Source organism: Cherax quadricarinatus, chromosome 26 (assembly GCF_038502225.1).
Source record: "Cherax quadricarinatus isolate ZL_2023a chromosome 26, ASM3850222v1, whole genome shotgun sequence".
In the NCBI taxonomy this organism is placed as follows: Eukaryota; Metazoa; Arthropoda; class Malacostraca; order Decapoda; family Parastacidae; genus Cherax; species Cherax quadricarinatus.
The window spans coordinates 36,855,284-36,880,807 of record NC_091317.1 but is presented as its reverse complement, the minus strand read 5'-3'; the positions used below and the strand labels follow the sequence as shown (position 1 = coordinate 36,880,807).

The 25,524-nt window shown below is 35.9% G+C and overlaps 1 protein-coding gene across 1 annotated transcript in view; it reads right to left on the bottom strand.

Annotated features, from left to right (window-relative positions):
- Positions 1–25,524, bottom strand: part of LOC128691593 (uncharacterized) — a 105,157-nt gene that overhangs the window by 1,710 nt on the left and 77,923 nt on the right. The window contains exons 14-19 of the mRNA XM_070088962.1: positions 18,892–19,047; positions 12,640–12,730; positions 11,907–12,207; positions 9,472–9,689; positions 7,782–7,962; positions 6,123–6,222 (exon numbers count right to left, since the gene is read on the bottom strand). Of these exons, the coding sequence (XP_069945063.1) occupies positions 6,123–6,222; positions 7,782–7,962; positions 9,472–9,689; positions 11,907–12,207; positions 12,640–12,730; positions 18,892–19,047 (1,047 nt within the window). The remainder of the gene's footprint in view (positions 1–6,122; positions 6,223–7,781; positions 7,963–9,471; positions 9,690–11,906; positions 12,208–12,639; positions 12,731–18,891; positions 19,048–25,524) is intronic.

Below are 25,524 nucleotides of genomic sequence, written 5' to 3'. Positions count from 1 at the left end.
TGGATAAGTACAGCATAAAAGAGACCTGGTTCAACCTGAAAAATAGAGAAATGCCTTCTGAATGCAACATACAGGGTTATAAACTATTCCACACTGATAGGGTCAACAGGAAGGGTGGTGGTGTGGCGATGTATGTCAGAAAATTTAAATTGTTGTCTTAGACATGATATAAGATTAGAAACATCGAACACAGAATCTGTTTGGCTACAGTTTCTCGAGGGACGTGACAAATTAATTTTGGGTGTGATTTATAGGCCTCCAAACCTTGATAGGGAGGGCAGTAAGCTGTTATGGGACGAAATTCATAAGGCATCTAGATATGAGAATGTTGTGATAACGGGAGATTTTAACTTTAGACAAATTCATTGGAATAATATGACAGGAAATCTTGAGTCTAGTGACTTTCTTGATACGGTTCAGGATTGCTTTTTAGAACAGGTTGTGACAGAACCAACTAGAGGAAACAATCTGCTAGACTTGGTTCTTGCCAACAAAGATTCACTAATTAATAATCTTGAGGCTAATGATGAGCTTGGGGAAAGTGATCACAAATCACTTAGTTTCAATATATCATGGAATTACCCAGACAACTGCAATCAAATCTCTGTCCCAGATTTTCGCTTGGCCGACTTCATGGGACTGAAAAATTACCTGGGTGGGCTAAATTGGGATGTCCTGACTATGGGTCAGGTAGGTGATCTTGGTTGCCAATATGACGTTTTTCAGAGCATAGTTCTAGCTGCCCAGACAACTTTTGTTCCGAGTAGGGAAATACGATCTAACAAAACTGATCCCAAATGGATGAACAATAGATTAAAACATCTCATTGGTCAAAAGAGAGGCATATATAGGCGTATTAAAAGAGGGGATCCGCAGTTAAGAAATCAATATATTCATTTAAAGAGAGAAACAAAGAAAGGAATCAGAAAAGCAAAAAGGGATTCTGAGGCCATGGTCGCAAGGGATTCAAAGACTAACCCAAAAGGGTTCTTTCAGGTATACAGAAGTAAGATTAGGGACAAGATTGGCCCACTTAAGAGTAACTCTGGTCAGATCACTGACAGTGTTAAGGATATGTGTGAAATTCTCAATACCTACTTCCTCTCAGTTTTCACCCAGGAAAATACTAGCGATATTCTTGAAATGATAGATTATGTAGAACAGGATAATAAACTATATACAATTGGGATAACTATTGACATGGTCCTCAGACAAATAGAGAAACTAAAACCTAACAAATCCCCAGGCTCTGATGAACTGTTTGCAAGGGTGTTAAAGGAATGTAAAAGAGGAACTTAGCATACCTTTGGCTAATCTTTTTAACATATCACTACAAGCTGGCACAGTGCCTGATAGGTGGAAAATGGCAAATGTAATACCTATTTACAAGGCAGGTGACAGGTCCTTGGCTTCGAACTATAGACCAATAAGCCTTACCTCCATAGTGGGAAAATTTATGGAATCAATAATTGCCGAAGCAATTCGTAGCCATCTTGACAGGCACAGAGTGATTAATGAATCTCAACACGGTTTTACAAAGGGGCGTTCCTGTCTTACAAATTTACTAACTTTTTTAACTAGGGTGTTTGACGAGGTAGAATGGTAGATCATGGTAATGAATATGATATTTTGTATATGGACATCAGTAGAGTTCCACTTCAGAGGCTATTGAGGAAACTTAAGGCACACGGAATAGGAGGAGAAATTTTTTCCTGGGTAGAGGCATGGCTGACAAATAGACAGTAGAGAGTTTGCATAAATGGGGAGAAATCACAATGGGGGCACGTCACAAGCGGTGCTCCTCGGGGGTCTGTGTTGGGCCCGTTGTTGTTCACAATTTACATAAACGACATAGATGAGGGAATAAATAGCAACATAAGCAAATTTGCTGATGACTCCAAAATAGGCCGTCCAATTCATTCTAATGAGGACACTAGAGCACTCCAGGATGATTTGAATAGACTGATGCAATTGTCGGAGAAGTGGCAGATGCAGTTTATTATTGACAAATGCAAAGTTTTAAATGTTGGACAGTTAAATAACCATGCCACATATAAACTAAATAATGTAGATCTTAATACTACTGATTGTGAAAAGGATTTAGGAGTTATGGTTAGCAGTAATCTAATACCAAGACAACAGTGCATTAGTGTTCCCAATAAAGCTAACAGAATTCTTGGCTTCATATCTAGAAGTATAAATAATATAAGTCCTCAGGTTGTTCTTCAACTCTATATATCCTTGGTTAGACCTCGTTTAGACTATGCTGCTCATTTCTGGTCACCGTATTACAGAATGGATATAAATGCTCTGGAAAACGTACAGAGGAGGATGACAAAGATGATCCCATGTATCAGAAATCTTCCCTATGAGGATAGACTGAGGGCCCTGAATCTGCACTCTCTCGAAAGGCGTAGAATTAGGGGGGATATGATCGAGGTGTATAAATGGAAAACAGGATTAAATAAGGGGGATGTAAATAGCTTGCTGAAAATTTCCATCCAAGACAGAACTCGCAGCAATGGTATCAAGTTGGAAAAATTCAGATTCAGAGTTGTGGATGAGTGGAACTAACTCCCGAGTACAGTTATTCAGGCTAAAACGTTGTGTAGTTTTAAAAATAGGTTAGATAAATACATGAGTGGGTGTGGGTGTGAGTTGGACCTGGCTAGCTTGTGCTGCTGGGTCTGGTGCAGTGCTCCATCCTTGAGTGGAGGTGACCAGACTGGGTGGATCATTGGGCTTATCCGGGGTGGGTGGGTCATTGGTCTAATCCGGGGGAGGGGGATATGGACCTGCTCCGCATGGGTCAGTAGGCCTGTTGCAGTGTTCCTTCTTACTTATGTTCTTATGTCTGGCTCGCTCCATAGTGAGGTCTCGTACTTGATGACTGACACGATATGGTAGTGCGCAAATTAATTGAGACAGAAGTAAATTTTGTGATATTTTCATATGTCTTAGGCTCAGGGTTAATTAAAGTAATTTTGATTCTTTTCCTTTCAGAAGAGTTTGTTACCGACTTTTGGCAACCATCGGGAGTGCTACAGCAGGTGCTGTTCTGTATGGCTATTCCTGTAAGTGAATCTGGTGTCGCCAAATTCTTCCTTTTAATTCATTATTACTGCTAAATTTCATGATGGATGTTGCACCTAGGTATCGCGCAAGTATTGTAGCTCTTAGAAAATATGAAGATTTGAGTATCAGACTGATCGATGAAAATTTGAGCCTAGCAAACTCAACTGTTGTTCAGATGCAGAAGAGAGGCGATGACACTGGTGATTGTGGAAGAAAACGCAAAAAAACACCTCACGATGACAAAGTTATAATAAGAAATAGCGTGAAGGATCACAAGAAAACCAGCAAAGATCTACAGAGCGATTTGGCTTCAGCAGGAATAAATGTTGATTCTTCAACTGTTCGACAAAGGCTCCTTGTAGTTGGCATCACTCTGCTGCTTTGAAAAAAAAATGGCTGCGGTGGGCACTCGATCATAAGTGATGGACGACAGATAAGTTGAGAAAAGTTATATATATTCGGATGAGACGCGTTTTGAAGTACATGGGTACAGGTCATCTGTAGAGAGACGGTGCAAAGGCGAACCTCTTCGGAATGGACACATTCAATAAATAAATAACAAAAAGGCACAATACCGTGACTGGAACGATACACAAATAACCCGCACATAAAAGACAGAAGCTTACGACGACGTTTCGGTCCGACTTGGACCATTGACAAAGTCACGACTTGGACCATTGACTTTGTCAATGGTCCAAGTCGGACCGAAACGTCGTCGTAAGCTTCTGTCTTTTATGTGCGGGTTATTTGTGCACATTCAATAAGCTCCAAAACACCCACCTAAGATGTTTTGGGGTAGTTTTACTGCTAAAGGCCCTGGACGGCTTGTTATTGTTGAAGGAATGATGAACAGTGACAAGGCAATCCTGGCGTCTCTTATACTTCCCATTGTGGATAGAAACTTTTCTGATGGAGATAGCATCTTCCAGAAGGATCTTATTGAAGCCACACTTCCAGAAAAATGCTGACAATCTTCGAACGCTAAGCGTTAACACATAGGAGGGAGGAGCTAACGACGACGTTTCAGTCCGACTTAGGACCATTTATAAAGCCACACTAACAAAAAGGAGAGGAGGGAGTATATATAGGCCAGCAGACAGGGACGGGACAAGAGAGTTAGTAGGAAAGGAAGAAGAGAAGTAGTGGTAGAGTTAGTAGTAGTATCAGTGGAGGAGCACTGCAAGGAAGCTACGGGCCCACAAAGGGTAGAAACAAGAACACAGAGCAGGAAAAATAATAATAATGGAGCAAATGACCAAGGCAGAAGAAAGAAAACCCAAAGGAGAAAGAGGAAAGAGGAACGGGGGAAGAGGGAGAAAGGGTAAAAAAAGAATCAGGTTAAGTCACGTGTGTTCTGAAGTTTGGAACAATGTAATGGGAAAGGAAGGCATCTGCAGAGACTAAGCCAGGACTAAGATTCATACATGAAAAGTTGTGTATAAGGGAGGATTCAACCAGACGGCGACTGTGAAAGTTAGACGTATGATAGACAGTTTTAACAGAAGACCAGTCAATAGGATGACTGTGATCTCTGACATGACAGAAAAGAGCATTATTGGTGTCGGCAAGCCTAACACTACTTTTGTGCTCCCTGAGTCTGTCAGAAACAGAACGGCCAGTTTCTTCAAAATACTGAAGAGGGCAGGAGGAACAAGAAATAGAGTAGACACCAGGGGAATCAATAGAGAGAGGAGAGGTATGAGAGGTATGAACTAGATTGGTGCGATGAGTGTTAGTCTGGCGAAAAATAAGCTTGATGTCTAAGGAAAGGAGAGAGTTGTTGAGATTAGAAAGACTGGAAATATAGGGAAGGCAGAGGACAGGAGAGTTCCCAGGAGTAGAGAGTTTGGGAGAGAAGACAGTTCGTTTAGCACGTGAGAAGGCAGCATTTATGAAATGGAAAGGGTAGCCAAGAAGGGGAAAATGAATTACGAAGAGTGGAAATTTCTTATTTAAGGAACTGAGGATCGCAAATGCGGAGAGCACGGAGAAAGAGGGAGATGAGAACACTTTTCTTAACAGAGGAAGCATGATAAGAAAAGCAGTGAATGTACATGCCACTGTGCATAGGCTTGCACTACACGGAAAAAACAAAACCTGTATCTGAATCTTCATGTCCACCGTTCAGATGCAGGTTTTGCTTTTTCCGTGTACCGCAAGCCCATGCACAGTGGCATGTACATTCACTAGTTTTCTTATCATGATTCCTCTGTCAAGAAAAGTATTCTTATCTCCCTCTTTCTCCGTGCTCTCCGTGTAGCTTCGGGTCAGACTTGACATTTGATGCTATGTCGTTTTCGAACTGCCGCTGGGCCTCCCTCATCCCTTACTCGTGCTTTTTTCTGCAGGATCCCGTTTCGGGCTGATTCTGCCTTAAAAATCACTTTGACTGACCGGGTTTTCCTCTTGCGAACCATCCTATTCTCAGAAAATTTGCCAACTGGATCGTGTTGTCCTTTCCTATTGATTTCATGATAGTTTTAGTTGCTTTTTTCTCCTCCTGTCTTCTTGCCTCATAAATTTTCCCTTCAACTTCCTGGAGCTCGTAAACAAAAACTGACTTCTACCTATCGTCCTTCCACTGCATTTCCCTTTGCATCCCCTGAGACGGTTTAGTTGCCTCCATTGCAGCATTGATTCCATCAGTCTATTCTCTAACTGGTGTTCCTGCGCTCAGTGGTCTGTCATTATTCTTTCTCAGTTTTTCCTGGGCTCTGCTGTTGTCTGTTAGGGCCTCTGCATACAGTTTAGCCCATTCATTTTCTTTAGTCCTGTCATTTGCTCCTGGTGTGCTCCTCGTCTGCATATATATATATATATATATATGTGTGTGTGTGTGTGTGTGTGTGTGTGTGTATGCGTGCGTGTGTGTGTGTGTGTGTGTGTGTGTGTGTGTGTGTGTGTGTGTGTGTGTGTGTGTGTGTGTGTGTGTGTGTGTGTGTGTGTGTGTGTGTGTGTGTGTGTGAGTGTGTGAGTGTGAGTGTGTGTAACTGATTATTCTATAATGTACTATGCAAAAGCATCAATTAACAGATATTTTCTTTTACCTCTTATTTATAGCTGGTACAAGTGGGCTGTCCTTTTGAATCATCATTGCAAACATTACCAACAGAAACTCTTCTCTGGACTCGTAAAATGAACATTTTCCTGCAGTAAACATTAGGTTAGTATATGTTTTTAGCTCAAAAATATTAATTCTCTCTCCCCTCGAACGATTTCCATAAGAGGGGAAATTAAGAAGGATATATTATCAGATATTAAATTAAAATCACATTTAATAACAATAAGAAAAAAATGAAAATGACTGTAAAAAACCTAATAAGACTAAAAAATTCACACAAGGAAATAACGATTATGAGAAGAAAGTGGAGAATTTTTTAGACGATTCAGGGAGGACTTCACAGAAGAAAGAGCAGAGGTGTTTGAAAAGGAGAAAGTCAGGTTAAACCATGAGGAGCTACAGAACATCTGTACATCAACGAAAGAATATGTTAGCTTCCTGTACAAAGGGATTTTATAAACCAAAAAAATGGAACCCGACATATTTCTATGGGGCAGACAGAAGGAGGCACGAAATTATAGACCAGTGTCATTTTATCAAGCATTTCAATTACGATTATAAATAAAAAGATACTGAATTATCTGAAGAAGAGAAGATTTTATGAGACAAAATCCCCAATAATTCAGGCTAGACAATTCCATTCTTTCGGCAAAAATTCAAAATTGGGCAGAACAGACCAATTAATGTCAACTTTCAGGTAATTTTGCTCTAAATGAAAAAGATTCGACAGGAAACAGTGCTCTTGAAAATTAAATTATGTAAAAGTGTAAAAATATATAGTATATTGAGGCAATTTAATACCTTATGTCAGACTGAAGACTGAACATTTGTTCTTTTACATATTTGTTCTTTTACATATTTGTTCTTTTACATATTTGTTCTTTTACATATTTGTTCTTTTATATATTTGTTCTTTTACATATTTGTTCTTTTACATATTTGTTCTTTTACATATTTGTTCTTTTACATATTTGTTCTTTTACATATTTGTTCTTTTACATATTTGTTCTTTTACATATTTGTTCTTTTACATATTTGTTCTTTTACATATTTGTTCTTTTACATATTTGTTCTTTTACATATTTGTTCTTTTACATATTTGTTCTTTTACATATTTGTTCTTTTACATATTTGTTCTTTTACATATTTGTTCTTTTACATATTTGTTCTTTTACATATTTGTTCTTTTACATATTTGTTCTTTTATATATTTGTTCTTTTATATATTATAAAACGAGTAAAATACTTCAGCATAATAATTCATATCTAGAAACTTTAAAAAAATCTTTTAAACTAATAAAAATATATGGAATATGAACACCGACAAACTGTGTAATAAAGAAACTTGTGCAACACTTCGGATATTTATTAGGGAACTTTTCGGCCGCTGGTGTGGTATCCCAGTAAATCTGGACTGATAAAGTCCGCAAAGGGCGAAACGTCTCTAATAAATATCTAAAGCATTGCATTCATGTCTTTATGTCTTATCACTAACCAAGTACAAAAATAAATCTATCTTACAACCGACATCTTTTTTTCAGAAGTTTAAATATCAGTAAACTTACCTATTCTGTTTACATGAAATCTGGCATCTTATTTTCAATAACAGTATTAAAGTAATTCAAGTACATTGCTCTCAGACTACCTGTTTTCGTGAAGTCTTGAGCAATAGTAGACCTGACATCACCATGGACATCAATGATGACGTGGTCGCCACGTCGTACCAAAGTGTCTATAGCTTCTGGAAACTGCGGATGTGGTAGATATATAAGACGACCAGTCTTCTCGGAATCGGCTATCTCCCGGTATATACCAGACTTCGCTGCCTGAAACCTTTGATTAATACAGACCAAAGTATATATATATATATATATATATATATATATATATATATATATATATATATATATATATATATATATATATATATATATATATATATATATATATATCTACATAGAGAGAGAGAGAGAGAGAGAGAAAGAAAGATCGCAGTCAAAAGGATTCGAAACTACTACTGGGAACGGTCAAGATTCCCAGGCAGCGCTCTAGTCCACTCGGGAGATTGAAATAGCTGAAATCCATGCTTAAGGCTGACTGACGTGCCCGGGCTGGGAAAGAAACATGATTTGTGAACCAGGCTGTCCAGTCTTTATGGCTGTATAATCCTACGGGTTTAGCGCTCCCCGTTATGATAATAATAATACTAATAATAATAATAATAATAATAATAATAATAATAATAATAATAATAATAATAATAATAATAATAATAATCCTTTGATTACTACGTCTGAGTTTCCTGATTATTTCTTCCCAGGAGAGACTGTTCAGGAACTTTTCTCTGCAACTGTACACGTAACCCCAAAATACTTTCGGGAATGCAAGTGTAAGTGCATAAAGTCTATCAAAGATGACTAAATTAAAACGAGTTTGGAACATTTAGGTTATTTTAATACGTGACATTTCACCCACTGGGGACTTTCTCAATCTTCCACAATACATTACTACTGTTGATAATTACAGATGCGATTTTCCCAACTGGATATGAAATAAGAAAGGACAGAATAAGCAGTTCAGGATGAGAAGTAGCATTGTTGATTAACAATCAGTGGATATTTGAGATGAACCGACGACCTCCGGCTAAATTTCCGTCAGAAGGATCCTGTCAGGTGTCTTCTTAGTGTCCCACAGGAGGATCATCTCACCTGCCTCAAGATGATTCAATTTAAATTTCGGGTGGAGTGACAGGAGAACTGCTGCACCACCCTCTGAAGCTGTATGTTAGATCAGGGCTGATAGAGAACTCTTTTCTCTCTGACCAGAAACTAGATTTCACATTAGGAAAATATCCCTGCTCAAGATGCCAAATGGAGAGTGGACGGTGGGGAGTCTCAAGGAGAGTAAAACTCCAGTTCCTGGTATCAAGGGCCCTTTTGCTAAGACAAGTGACCCCTTCCCCTCTTAAAGGGGCCAGTGGCCATTTATCAGCACTCTTATTGAAATAATGAATCTGGCTACCTTTCTTTTCTTTTTATTTTGATTTATATTTTATTACTCACATTATGAGTTTGACAACAAATTTCAGCTAATTATCACGAAAACTGTTATTAATAGGTTTAGTACTTCCTCAGAGCTTCTCTAATTGTTTAATTTTTATTGTAATCCGAGAATTTCACCTCAGAAACTTTTGTTTTCTAGAGTCACCTTTGTCACTCCTGTAATATTAAGTGTTAACACATAAAAAAAAGCTTTGCTATTTTCTTTCTAGTATTTTTAATTGGGATACTATAAGAATATCAGAAAAATTCAAATTTTACGTTTCCATGACGTACTTTTAGATAAGGAACAGAAGCAGAGTCTTTGTGCCATATCAGCTTCACTGATGGGTCGTCCATCACGTCTCGTAGTGTTTGGTAAGGTTGAGGGATGTGTCTCACTGCCAGGAGAGCCATGAGATTGCCAGAGTAACTCCGTGTTAACACCAGTGTCACCATCATCCACACCATCAACACCACACGCTCCCACAACCAGTATATAGGCAGCGTCGTATCTGTAATTGTTGATGGAATAAAATATGGTAATATATTAATGTGCATATTATTTAATGAGTTTTAAGCGTTTAACCGGTATATTTTAATAAGTGTTTCACTATACATGTCACAATACATATGTGATATGTATAATGTAAAAAATTTACGTTGCATAATTTACAAATTTTATTTACCAAATGCTTAACGAACATAAAACTGAACCCTACAGCAACAAAAAACTGCTCCCTAAATAAATATCCATTTCTTTAAGGTACATTTAGCTCGTCAAGATCTTTATCAAGCTTCACTGGATATACCACGGAAGTATATGCAACTAGAAAGTTAAAACGTTTTGTTCAAAAATGAACTTTCGGTTTTGACAGTTTCTATCCACGATATTTACTCCACTTCACGAGAAAATATCATTAGCCAAATTTGAACCAGATGGAATAATATTTAGGAGTGACTCCAGATGCTTGAAGAGTTTCTAGTGTATAATATTTCATGCAGTAAAGTCTCAACTATCAGGTATTCGAACACCCAGCTCAAATTGCTTGTTTTTTTTTTTATCGGTAATTTTCTTTTGGAATATTCTATGCTCATTACTTTACCAAAGAAATTAATATTTTTGTTACCTTCTTTCCTATGAAAGTTTGTAAAATATGTCATAAGTACGGTTATTTTCTATCTGCAGTACGTTAACTGATCTTATGTATTTCATTTTTTCAGATGATATTATATCTTCTGTAATTTTAGTGTCTAAGACTGTAAATCACATGATTTGGCAAAAGAAAATATTGTGGATATTATTTCTTTGAGACATCTGAGAAGACTCAGCTAGAAGCTTCTTCATGCTGGCCTGTTGCTTAAGGTTTTTGTTTGCACCTTCACGTTGATCTACAGAAGGAGCTGAAGAGCAGCACTGCAGCAGTTTGGGAAGATATGAGGATTTTTAAGCAAAAGCCAGAATTCCGACTAGGAGGAAATAACATGCCGTCGACAGAGTCTTCGCTTTCCACAAGCACCTTGCAACGTTGGATTTCTTAGCCATGACGAATTTCCTGTGGGAGGGAAGAAATTCTAAAACTGATTTTTCATCTCTAATAAACTGATCCACCATAATCGGCTTGGTTTAAGACATTGCGCCTTCTTATTGGCTGCAGTTATGGTTATGCTTTTGTTTTTATTAGTCCTTTAAGTTCAGTTATGTGGTTTCTGAGTAGAATCTTGTTGCAAAAATCCTTTTAAAAAATCGCTGTCATTAAAACAGCAGCTCATTGTGATTGGGTCTAGTTGGTGGTTAGACTTAAGGATTCCTTTGGATAGTTGTAACGCTATTCTGAGGACTTTTCTATTTCTGGATAGGGTAAATGAAGACAAACTGTTGATGATAGAACATTTTCCATAGCTTTACACCATGTATTGTTAAAGAGGGACTTCGACTTCCCTGTCAGTCTCGCTGGCGATGAGGATTGTTTACATTTACCCTAGGTTCCACGAAGACTTTCTTGGAGTGTGAAAGCACTTCTGAGCATTAAGAGAGGCAGGTGCGAGCAACCAAACAGAAGGAATGTTTGCTGGGTAAATACTGAACAGTATTGGAGTTAGAGGTCACAGTTTCGCCAGAAACTTTATCAGTCCTAAGTGCATACCTTGACAGAACAATGAATATATAATCAGCAAGAAATTGTGATAAAATAGCTAGTGAAAAAAAATCATTGGCTTTATAGTAAAGGGTAGTTAAAAACGCAAAATTATCATATATATATATATATATATATATATATATATATATATATATATATATATATATATATATATATATATATATATATATATATATATATATATATATATATATATATATATATATATATATATATATATATTAAGTAACATCAGTAATAGGGGGTCGTAATATGATTTTGATAATTTTTTGAGATGCTGCTGAAGCTGACATTGTTTTGGGTGAGTTTTGATGAATGTATTAGAGGCGTTTTCAGATACCCTAAGAAACGCGGATTGTTTTATAACTAATTTTCTATCTTCCCATTTATCGAAGTGATTATGAGAGTTACAACGAGGCTCTTAAGCACTGATTATGTTGTCGAAAAAGCAAATGTATTTATGTTTTTCGATACGACCATTATCAAGTCACAGCTATGAAAAGTCAAGTGAAGAGGTGAGGAGAAAGTTTGAAGAAAGGTCAGGTGATGAAGTCATGAGAAAAAACTTACCTTGTTGTAATAATATCCGAAAGTAGCCGAAGGAGACCTGTAACCAATAGTTGTGGTCAGCACTCTTGAGAGAGCCGCAGGAATACATGAGGAACACTGCAGCAGCAAGCACCACCAGCGTCCCCAGGATGGCCGCCCACACCAGTGGTGCCAGGGGGAATAAAAAGCCCCAGGGGTCCACCTCTGGAACACCACGAACGCCCAGGATCCTCCAGTAGTCTAAAAATATTGGTACAGTGAAGTCCGCCACCTCGGCTCGCCATCTATCGATCATGAAAGGGCCAGCGCTGATAGTTACTTCCTGTAAGAAAACTAACGAGGTTTTATGCAATTATCAAAGTAGTCATTTAATTAAATACTCAATGAAAATACAAGCTAACCGAGTTTACTGTCTGAATAAAATCCTTTATAAAATTCATGTATATTTTTAAACTTCAAAACCAAGCTGACATAAATTAATATTTGAGTCCCTGTAACTTGATCCGTCTAGACTAAGAGACTGAGCCTCTTTAAATTTCCTCTCCACTGCTACTGTCTCCAATATTAAAGTCATGTCGATATTAGATTGGAAAAAATGCTATTATGAAATTAAAACGTTTGCACATGTGTTTTATTCATCAAACCTGGCCTTCCAGTTCAGACCAAGGATGGGAGACTAAATATATATATATTTTTCCTTTTGCGACTGCGAGATACGATTGATTTTTTTCAAACAATGCCTCGCTACACTGACCTCCCTCACCACCATGCCCATCATGCCGGTCCATGAACCATTATTTAGTCTAACACCCCAGACTGAGTCCGGAGGTCGCATGAAGGAGTACCTGGTGAGATACATATATAAATATATACAGCAAATTAAAGGTTACATACAAGATTATGTGTACTGAAAAATCGTATTACTATTGTAATGATTGAAAGAGAATACCAGAATTAAAACCCCAGGTTTGGCAGTTGTCTCTCCACTATTCTTTTGACTGCTCCACATAAAATATGTCATGCACCTACCAGGAAATCCTTTCATTCGAACCGGTTATTGAATGATGATAGATATAGCTCTTGTAACCTGCAAGACTTTAGCCCCTGTGGCATGCTCCGTATGTTACATACATTTGTCGTTCATCACACACCCACTGGTATGCCCTCTAGACCAGCCAACTGGCAATTCAGAATATAGAACTACTGAAGTATTGGTGAGAGAAGAAAGAACCAAAATACTACAGCGTGTGTTAGTTAGGCATATATAATGTTATTTTAACTGTATGTATGACATGTGAAGATTGTTGATGGCCGTTTATTGTGCAAAACCAGAAGCAACAGTGCTATACAAAATCTCAAGATTGCCTTGTGAAGATTTAGTGATGTTAGACCAGTATTCTCCACACTTATCCTGCGTGTTTCATCTGTAGCGAACATATCTTGCCCTTTGGTATAATGAATAAATTTTTTTTTCAACGATCCGGCCGTATCCTACATAGGCAGGGTGACCGAAAAAAACGAAAATTTATCTTTTTAAATTTAGTAATGTATACAGGAGAAGGGGTCACTGGCCCCTTGCTCCTGGCACTTTAGTCGCCTCTTATGACACGCATGGCCTACGGAGGAAGAATTCTGTTCCACTTCACCTTGGAGAAATGTATATAACCATTAGGAGCAAATCCATCTAAGTACAGCTGCATGAAGGTACCATACTGGTACAGGTACATAAGATTAAGTGACTGCAATCAGCGATCGCAACATGGTGATTGCGACTAGCTTAGTGGATTACAACCCAACACGGTTAAGCCGTTATGTTGTGATAAAAGTTGAACGGAAAATTCATGAACTGTCTGGTTATTAGGTCATATAGAATAATCGGAATACTGTGGGAGATTCATAAATAACCAAGGTACAGTGATAATAATTAATACTAAGAATATTGGTAGGCAGTATTTAGGAAAATGTGAGAAGATTCTTCCAAGCATTTCCTTAAATATTCTAGAAACCCCCGGGAAGTATTGTAGTTTAAGCAGACAAATTAGCACATTCAACTCTTTAATTAATTAGAAAATTTAAATATAATATCATTGTTTTATAAGTGAATTATCCACTAGTGCAACGTAATCTGTTATGTCATATGACTTGTTGACGGTTATTAGATGTAACTTAGGGCAGGCTATTAAATCTCCTATTATTCTGTTTCCTGCCTTTTGTAAACTCGGAGACCCTCTCTACCCTATTCCATGTAAGAGTGGTGATGAAAGGTAGTTGTGAGGCAAACGGTGTCTCTTATATCCCAGAGAAACTGGCTGGGGTCACCACGATATCTTACTCTGAGAAAACTTTCCCTCATTTCTGCTGTTGCTACTCTTGCAACATTGCATAGTTACTGATGACGCACAGAGACGTGTGAAATTACTTGAGCTAAAGATTTCCATTTCACGTGTCTTGCATATAATATATATATATATATAAAATATATATATATATATATATATATATATATATATATATATATATATATATATATATATATATATATATATATATATATATATACATATATATATATATATATATATATATATATATATATATATATATATATATATATATATATATATATATATATATATATATATATATATATATATATATATATATATATATATATAAGTCGTGCCGAATAGGCAGAACTTGCGATCTTGGCTTAAATAGCAATGCTCATCTTGCCATATAGGACAAGTGAAAATTTGTGTATGTAATAATTTCGCCAAAATCATTCTGAACCTAACAAAAAAATATATTTCACTGTGTTTGTTTATTATTAATTACTGTAAACAAATCTAAAACATATTTAGTTGGGTAAGGCTAAAATAAATTTCTCTTGTTATAATAAGGTTAAGTAAGTTTTCTAAGTTTCTTTTGGTGCAAAATTAAAAAAAATTACATTAACATTAATGAAAAAAATATATCTTTAAACGTATAAGAGAAAATTTTATAAAGGACTTAATTTTAAATGAGTTCTTGCTAATTGACCAGTTTTACATATTCGGCACGACATATACATATATATATATATATATATATATATATATATATATATATATATATATATATATATATATATATATATATATATATATATATATATATATATATATATATTTATATATATATATATATATATATATATATATATATATATATATATATATATATATATATATATATATATATATATATATATGTATATATATATATATATATATATATATATATATATATATATATATATATATATATATATATATACATATATATATATATATATATATATATATATATATATATATATATATATATATATATATATATATATATATATTTTTTTTTTTTTTTTTTTATTATTATCACACTGGCCGATTCCCACCAAGGCAGGGTGGCCCGAAAAAGAAAAACTTTCACCATCATTCACTCCATCACTGTCTTGCCAGAAGGGTGCTTTACACTACAGTTTTTAAACTGCAACATTAACACCCCTCCTTCAGAGTGCAGGCACTGTACTTCCCATCTCCAGGACTCAAGTCCGGCCTGCCGGTTTCCCTGAATCCCTTCATAAATGTTACTTTGCTCACACTCCAACAGCACGTCAAGTATTAAAAACCATTTGTCTCCATTCACTCCTATCAAACACGCTCACGCATGCCTGCTGGAAGTCCAAGCCCCTCGCACACAAAACCTCCTTTACCCCCTCCCTCCAACCCTTCCTAGGCCGACCCCTACCCCGCCTTCCTTCCACTACAGACTGATACACTCTTGAAGTTATTCTGTTTCGCTCCATTCTCTCTACATGTCCGAACCACCTCAACAACCCTTCCTCAGCCCTCTGGACAACAGTTTTGGTAATCCCGCACCTCCTCCTAACTTCCAAACTACGAATTCTCTGCATTATATTCACACCACACACTGCCCTCAGACATGACATCTCCACTGCCTCCAGCCTTCTCCTCGCTGCAACATTCATCACCCATGCTTCACACCCATATAAGAGCGTTGGTAAAACTATACTCTCATACATTCCCCTCTTTGCCTCCAAGGACAAAGTTCTCTGTCTCCACAGACTCCTAAGTGCACCACTCACTCTTTTTCCCTCATCAATTCTATGATTCACCTCATCTTTCATAGACCCATCCGCTGACACGTCCACTCCCAAATATCTGAATACGTTCACCTCCTCCATACTCTCTCCCTCCAATCTGATATTCAATCTTTCATCACCTAATCTTTTTGTTATCCTCATAACCTTACTCTTTCCTGTATTCACCTTTAATTTTCTTCTTTTGCACACCCTACCAAATTCATCCACCAATCTCTGCAGCTTCTCTTCAGAATCTCCCAACAGCACAGTGTCATCAGCAAAGAGCAGCTGTGACAACTCCCACCCTGTGTGTGATTCTTTATCTTTTAACTCCACGCCTCTTGCCAAGACCCTCGCATTTACTTCTCTTACAACCCCATCTATAAATATATTAAACAACCACGGTGACATCACACATCCTTGTCTAAGGCCTACTTTTACTGGGAAAAAATTTCCCTCTTTTCTACATACTCTAACTTGAGCCTCACTATCCTCGTAAAAATTCTTCACTGCTTTCAGTAACCTACCTCCTACACCATACACTTGCAACATCTGCCACATTGCCCCCCTATCCACCCTGTCATACGCCTTTTCCAAATCCATAAATGCCACAAAGACCTCTTTAGCCTTATCTAAATACTGTTCACTTATATGTTTCACTGTAAACACCTGGTCCACACACCCCCTACCTTTCCTAAAGCCTCCTTGTTCATCTGCTATCCTATTCTCCGTCTTACTCTTAATTCTTTCAATTATAACTCTACCATACACTTTACCAGGTACACTCAACAGACTTATCCCCCTATAATTTTTGCACTCTCTTTTATCCCCTTTGCCTTTATACAAAGGAACTATGCATGCTCTCTGCCAATCCCTAGGTACCTTACCCTCTTCCATACATTTATTAAATAATTGCACCAACCACTCCAAAACTATATCCCCACCTGCTTTTAACATTTCTATCTTTATCCCATCAATCCCGGCTGCCTTACCCCCTTTCATTTTACCTACTGCCTCACGAACTTCCCCCACACTCACAACTGGCTCTTCCTCACTCCTACAAGATGTTATTCCTCCTTGCCCTATACACGAAATCACAGCTTCCCTATCTTCATCAACATTTAACAATTCCTCAAAATATTCCCTCCATCTTCCCAATACCTCTAACTCTCCATTTAATAACTCTCCTCTCCTATTTTTAACTGACAAATCCATTTGTTCTCTAGGCTTCCTTAACTTGTTAATCTCACTCCAAAACTTTTTCTTATTTTCAACAAAATTTGTTGATAACAGCATGCCGAATAGGCAGAACTTGCGATCTTGGCTTAAATAGCAACGCTCATCTTGCCATATAGGACAAGCGAAAATTTGTGTATGCAATAATTTCACCAAAATCATTCTGAACCTAACGAAAAAAAATATATTTCACTGTGTTTGCTTAGTATTAAATTATTGTAAACAAATCTAAAATATATTTAGTTGGGTTAGGCTAAAATAAATTGTTCTTGTTATAATAAGGTTAGGTAAGTTTTCTAAGATTCTTTTGGAGCAAGATTAAAAATTGTTACATTAACATTAATGAAAATAATATATCTTTAAACGTATAAGAGAAAATTTTAGAAAGGACTCAATTTTAAATGAGTTCTTGCTAATTGACCAGTTTTACATATTCGGCACGACATATACATATATATATATATATATATATATATATATATATATATATATATATATATATATATATATATATATATATATATATATATATATAGTATATGTCGTGCCTGAATATCTAAACAGTCAATAACAAGAACTCATTAAAATAAGTCCCTTTCTGAAATTTTGTTTATACGTTTAAAGATATATTTTTCATTAATGTTAATGTAAATTTTTCTAATTTTGCGCAGAAAGTCTTAGAAACTTACCTAACTATTATAACAAGAGTAATTTATTTTAGCCTAACAACTTAAATATATTTTAGATTTGTTTACAGTAATTTAATAATTAACAAACACGGTGAAATATATTTTTTCGTTGATTCGAGAATGATTTTATAAGAAATATTGCATATACTTTTCACTTGTCCCTATATGGCAAGATGAGCGCCTGCTATTAGCCAAGATCTGGATTCTGGGCCTATTCGGCACATCCATATATATATATATATGTATATATATATATATATATATATATATATATATATATATATATATATATATATATATATATATATATATATATATATATATATATATATATATTTATATATATATATATATATATATATATATATATATATATATATATATATATATATATATATATATATACATATATGTGTGTATATATATATGTATATATATATATATATATATATACATATATATATATATATATATATATATATATATATATATATATATATATATATATATATATATATATATATATATACATATATATATATATATATATATATATATATATATATATATATATATATATATATATATATATATATATATATATATATATATATATATATATATATACATACATTCATATGTATATATATACAAAACCAAGAATAAATTTCGTAGAACAGACATTCAAGGGTCAAATAATAAAGAATCGCTAATAAGTAAGAACAAGTGTAAGAGAGAAGCAAGACTTCTTCTCTTAACATATTGCACATGCTTGCAAAATCAGGAAATATACATGGAATTGTGCATAGGGTAGATATTCATGTCCCCCGCTCTGTGACTGGCTTTTCTTGTCCCATCTACGGCTAGTTAATGCACATTGCCATGTACATTCACCACTCTTCCTGTCATGTCTATCATTAATATTCTTGGGTTTACTTACGTGAAGTTAAGTGCACCAGAGAGGTATTCAATCATCTTTACCAAGGAGCCCTGGAACTGAACCCTGGGAACCCCCGAACTTGGGTCATTTACCGTCACTATCCTGCAAAAGCCAGACTCCACGATCGCCACCAGCAAATTCGGCCGGTTTTGGAACCTGTAGAAATGATGGAGGAAAATATTAAAAATAAATTACTTAAGATTTATTTTTACTTTATTCTATTTTTTTGTATTATATATTCTTGCCCACTTTAATAGTATTTCATGCCGCAGCTCATGCGGCAAGGGCCTACATCAGGGACCTACCAGAAGACAAGGCCGTAGTCAAACTTGATTTTAGAAATGCCTTTAATATGATGAAGAGAGACATCGCCTTGCCGGCTGTTCGAGATCGGTTCCCCAGTCTTTTTCCATTCATTTCAGCCGGCTACAGCAAACCCTCGGTTCATTTGTTTGCGAACATGAAATTCTCTCATCAGAAGGTGTTCAGCATGGTGATCCACTAGCTCCATTTCTCTTCTGCTTGGCAGCGAGCTCAACATTTGGTTCCTGGATGATGACACTGTGGCAGGTACTGAAGCGTCCCTGTTAGAGGCCCTACAACTGGTGAAGACACAGTGTGAAATCCAAGTGTGAAATCATCACAACGAACCAGGAAATAATCAATGTTGTGCGAACAGTCCTCCGGAAGTCTCTAGTACCACTCCATTTAATAGTACCGCTGGGTCACCAGGCCATCGACACGGTCCTCAAGGACAAATTGAATAGCCTAAAGAGAATGGAGGAGAGAGTAAGTGATCTTGATGCCCATGATGCCCTGTATCTCTTCACAAGGTGTCTTACTATGCCAAGATTCGCTTACTGAGGTATGCACTCTCTTTTGACACCCCAACACTCGAAGAATATGACGCACACCTGAGATCAACCTTTAAGAGGGCACTGAATCTGTCACTAGAGGATCGGCAATGGGATCAGGCAACTATCCAAGTGCGACTGGGGGGTACAGCGCTGCGCAAAGCAACGCAGGTAGCGTTACCTGCATTTCTGTCTTCGTGTTTGGCTTCCAGTGGATTAGTCAAGAAGATTGTCCCCGAACGAATGAGAGACTCGGTACGAGCTAAAGACCCAAGGTTCACTGAAGCAGCCTTGCGGTGGGACACCCTTGCAGACTCCTCCAGTAGATTAGCTTTTCCCAAAGAGCACAAACAGTCCCACCGGGACAAACCGATCATGGAAAAAATCGCCAACATAATGCTCACCAACGCTTCAGGAAAGGACAAAGCGGTGAAGGCACCACACTTAGGAGATTTCCTTCTAGCTGTTCCCATTTCCTCCTTAGGCACTCGAATCGACCTACTGGCCATTCGGATTGATGTTGCTCTCCGCCTAGCAGCCCCCATCCTCACCGAACATAATTGTATTTGCAGCAGGGCGACGGCTGATCAATTCGGACTTCATGGTCTCGTGTGTCACACACCAGAAGGTAGTATGCCAGACATGAGAAGGTCAATGACATCATAAAGAGAAGCCTCGCTACAGCCCGTTGCCAAGCCCAACGGGAGCCCCAAGTGCAGAGTTCTGACGGAAGTCAAAAGCGCCCTAATGGAGCCACTATGCTACCCTGGAAGGATGGAAAGCAGATTGGCTGGGACCTGTGCCGCCACATTAGCAGACACCTACTTAACATACTCCGTAGTTGAAGGGAGTGGAGCAGCCAGCCACGTGGAGACCCAAAAGACCCGCAAATATGAAGGCCTTCCCTTACTATAACGTCATCCCAATAGGGTCGGAGACCAATGGAGCATGGGGCAAGTGTGCTGTAAAGTTCCTCAAAGAGCTGGGTGAAAAACTCATCATAGAAACCAAGGACCACAGGGCGGCCAGCTTCCTCTTTTAGGGACTGTGTTGCTATCCAGAGTGGAAATGCCTGCACCATTCTGGGAACGCGGCCCACCGCAGAGGAGCTGGACGAAGTATTTGAGATGTAGCTCTGACTTGTCATCTATGTTGTTTTACTCTTTATTGCATTATTGTCAATGTATTTTCTCTTTAAATAAAATTTATATTAAATATGAGAGGTGGCAGGAGAAAATTTTCAAACAGTTTCAGGGAGAACCTTGAGTTATCCTTGAAGTAAGTTTATTCTTTTCTCTGAGAATGAGGGTCCCCAGGACAGTTCCAGAGGTGCTACCTCCCTATGTATATATATATATATATATATATATATATATATATATATATATATATATATATATATATATATATATATACATATATATATATATATATATATATATATATATATATATATATATATATATATATATATATATATATATATATATATATAAGGAAGTACCACCTCTATAGTTGGAATGGGGACCCTCATCCTCAGAGATGATAAACTCAACGTTCTCCCCGGAGCTGTTTGAATATTTTCTTCTCCTACCACCCCCTATATTTTATATTCTATGTGAACATTTATTAATAAACAGAATACATTTACAGAAAAACACAAACATGAATACAATGGTACAATGTATTAAAGATCATGAATTTCCTCCAGCTCCTCTGAAGCCGGACGTGAGCCAAGTATGCAGCAAGCATTTCTCCTTTGGATGGCCAAGCTGAGGCGCTGGAACATGAAAGTGGCTGCCCTTGGGTCCCTGGTGGTGTCGATGAGTCTGGTACCCAATTCTTTAAGGAAACGTGTGGCATTTTTTCCCCATGATCCCAAGGTCTCTGATCCCACTGGGACAAATTGATACTGTTGACTTATGTCCCTGTACTTGCTGATCTTGTTCTCCTCCCTGTGGTCAGCAGCTCCTCCCTGTCACCCCACACTGTGATGGATATAGGTGTCAGCCAGTGTGGCCACACAGGTATAGTCCCATGCTAAGAGCTTGCCATTCTTCCAAGGATAGATGGTAATCCCGTCGAGGCGGTTTGCTGGGTTGTGATCGGGGCTCCCTCCCTGCTGGGCATCCAGCTGTAGCAAGGGTTCTCTTAATGATGTCGTTGACCTCATTGTGTCTTTCATGCCAGCCCTTGGTTTTGGAATAGTTAAGACCATGTAGACAGTATTGGTCTGCCTGCACTTCGCCGCAAATGCACATAAATTCTGTTTGAATTGGGGCAGCAAGGCGCAGAGCCACTGCAATATGGAGGGTCTAAGGGTCGAGTCGCGTTCCCATTGCCGATATGGGAACTGTTTGGAGGAAGTCTCTGGAGTGATGTGCACTCACAGCCTGGAGACAGCCAGTCTCCCTATCTGATGTTGCAGCCCTTAGCATGTTGGCAAGCACCTTTTCAGCAATCAGGCCATCCCAGCTTGACTGTTTGTGAGCCAGTAATGCACTAGGGTTTGGTACTGGAGCAACAAGAGTCTCCCATTCGGTGATGGCACTGAAGCAGCTAGGATTCTGTATTCCTGCTGAGTCACTGATGCATATATATATATATATATATATATATATATATATATATATATATATATATATATATATATATATATATATATATATATATATGTATATATATATATATATATATATATACATATATATATATATATATACATATATATATATAGATATATATATAGATATATATATATATACATATATATATATACATATATATATATAAATATATATATATATATATATATATATATATATATATATATATATATATGTATATATATATATAGATAGATATATATATATAGACATATATATATAGATATATATATATATATATATATATATATATATATATGTATATATATATATATATATATATATATGTATATATATATATATATATATATATTTATATATATATATGTATATATATATATGTATATATATATATATATATATATATATATATATATATATATATATATATATATATATGTATATATTTGTATGTATATGTATATATTTATATATATATAATTTATATATATATATATTTGTATGTATATGTATATATTTATATATATATATATAATTTATATATATATATTTATATATGTATATATATATATATATATATATATATATACATATATATATATCGTGCTGAATATGTAAAACTGGTCAATTAGCAAGAACTCATTTAAAATTAAGTCCTTTTTGAAATTTTCTCTTATATGTTTAAAGATATTTTTTTTTTCAATAAAGTTAATGTAAAAAATTTTAATTTTGCACCAAAAGAATCTTAGAAAACTTACCTAACCTTATTATAAAAAGAACAATTTATTTTAGCCTAACCAAACTAAATATATTTTAGATTTGTTTACAATAATTTAATACTAAACAAACAAAGTAAAATATATTTTTTTCGTTAGGTTCAGAATGACTTTGGCGACATTATTGCATACACAAATTTTCACTTGTCCTATATGGCAAGATGAACGTTGCTATTTAAGCCAATATCGCAAGTTCTGCCTATTCGGCACGACATATGTATATATATATATATATATATATATATATATATATATATATATATATATATATATATATATATATATATATATATATATATATATATATATATGTATGTATATATATATATATATATATATATATATATATATATATATATATATATATATATATATATATATATATATATATATATAAATATATATATTCCAAACCCCTTCAACCCCCGCACTACTCATACTTGCACCAGCCCACCTTTCTGCCAATAGTTGCTTATATCTCACCCAAACTTCCTCCTCCCTTAGTTTATACACTTTCACCTCCCTCTTGCTTGTTATTACCATTTTCCTCTTTTCCCACCTACTTCCTACTCTAACTGTAGCTACAACTAAATAATGATCCGATATTTCAGGCGCCTACCCATCAACCTTTTATCCACCAATACATAATCTATCAAACTACTTTCATTACGTGCTATATCATACCTTGAGTATTTATTTATCCTCTTCTTCATAAAATATGTATTACTTATTACCAAACCTCTTTCTACACATAGCTCAGTTAAAGGCTCCCCATTTTCATTTACCCCTGGCACCCCAAAATTACCTACTACTCCCTCTACAACATTTTTTGCCCACTTTAGTATTGAAATCCCCAACCACCATTACTCTGACACTTAGTTCAAAACTCCCCACGCATTCACTCAACATTTCCCAAAATCTCTCTCTCTTCTCTACACTTCTCTCTTCTCCAGGTGCATATACGCTTACTATAACCCACTTTTCACATCCAACCTTTATTTTACTGAACATAATCCTTGAATTAATACATTTGTAGTCGCTTTTTTCCTGCCATAACTTATCCTTTAACATAAATTGCTACTCTTTCTTTAGCTTTAACTCTATTTGAAACCCCTGACCTAATCCCATTTATTCCTCTCCACTGAAACTCTCCCACCCCCTTCAGCTTTGTTTCACTTAACGCCAAGACATCCAGCTTCTTATTCATAACATCCACAATCATCTCTTTCTTATCATTTGCACAACATCCACGCACATTCAGACTTCCCACCTTGACAATTTTCTTCTTCTTATTCTTTTTAGTAATTATTACAGGAAAAGGGGTTACTAGCCCATTGTTCCCGGCATTTTAGTTGACTTTTACAACATGCAGCGCTTACGGAGGAAAGATTCTTGTTCCACTTCCCCATGGATATAGAAGGAAAAGTAATAAGACCAAGAACTATTAAGATAAAATCAAAGAAAACTCAGATGAGTGTGTATAAATAAACATGTACATGTATGTGTAGTGTGACCTAAGTGTAAGTAGAAGTAGCAAGACGTACCTGTAATCTTGCATATTTATGAGACAGACAAAAGACACCAGCAATCCTACCATCATGCAAAACAATTACAGGCTTTCGTTTCCCACTCACTTGCCAGTTTTGAAAATAATATGAATATTTCATTTGGTTTATATAAATTAGATCCATTTATAATTTAGAGTGTTTGAGAAGAATTTAATAATAGACTGGACAAATAATAAATCTTAATTCTTGGGTAGGACAGTTTGTGGGTTGCCGTGAAGGACCTGCCTAGTTGGTCCAGGGGACCTGTCGCTGTGTTCTTTTTCTTTTGAGTCGCGTGATGTCACGCGTCAGGCGTTGCTTTGTTGTGGGATGTGATGGTGAGGTGTGGTCAAGACCCTTTATATGCCTTCCTTTGATGTACTACTTTTATTGTTCCTTGATAATGTGAGTAGTCACGAAAGCGCTTGGAATTTCACTATTCTTTCACAGTGGTTGTTTTGAATATATATATATATATATATATATATATATATATATATATATATATATATATATATATATATATATATATATATATATATATATATATATATATATACATATATATATATATATATATATATATATATATATACATATATATGATAGGAGTGAATGGAGACAAATGGTTTTTAATACTTGACGTGCTGTTGGAGTGTGAGCAAAGTAACATTTATGAAGGGATTCAGGGAAACCGGCAGGCCGGACTTGAGTCCTGGAGATGGGAAGTACAGTGCCTGCACTCTGAAGGAGGGGGTGTTAATGTTGCAGTTTAAAAACTGTAGTGTAAAGCACCCTTCTGGCAAGACAGTGATGGAGTGAATGATGG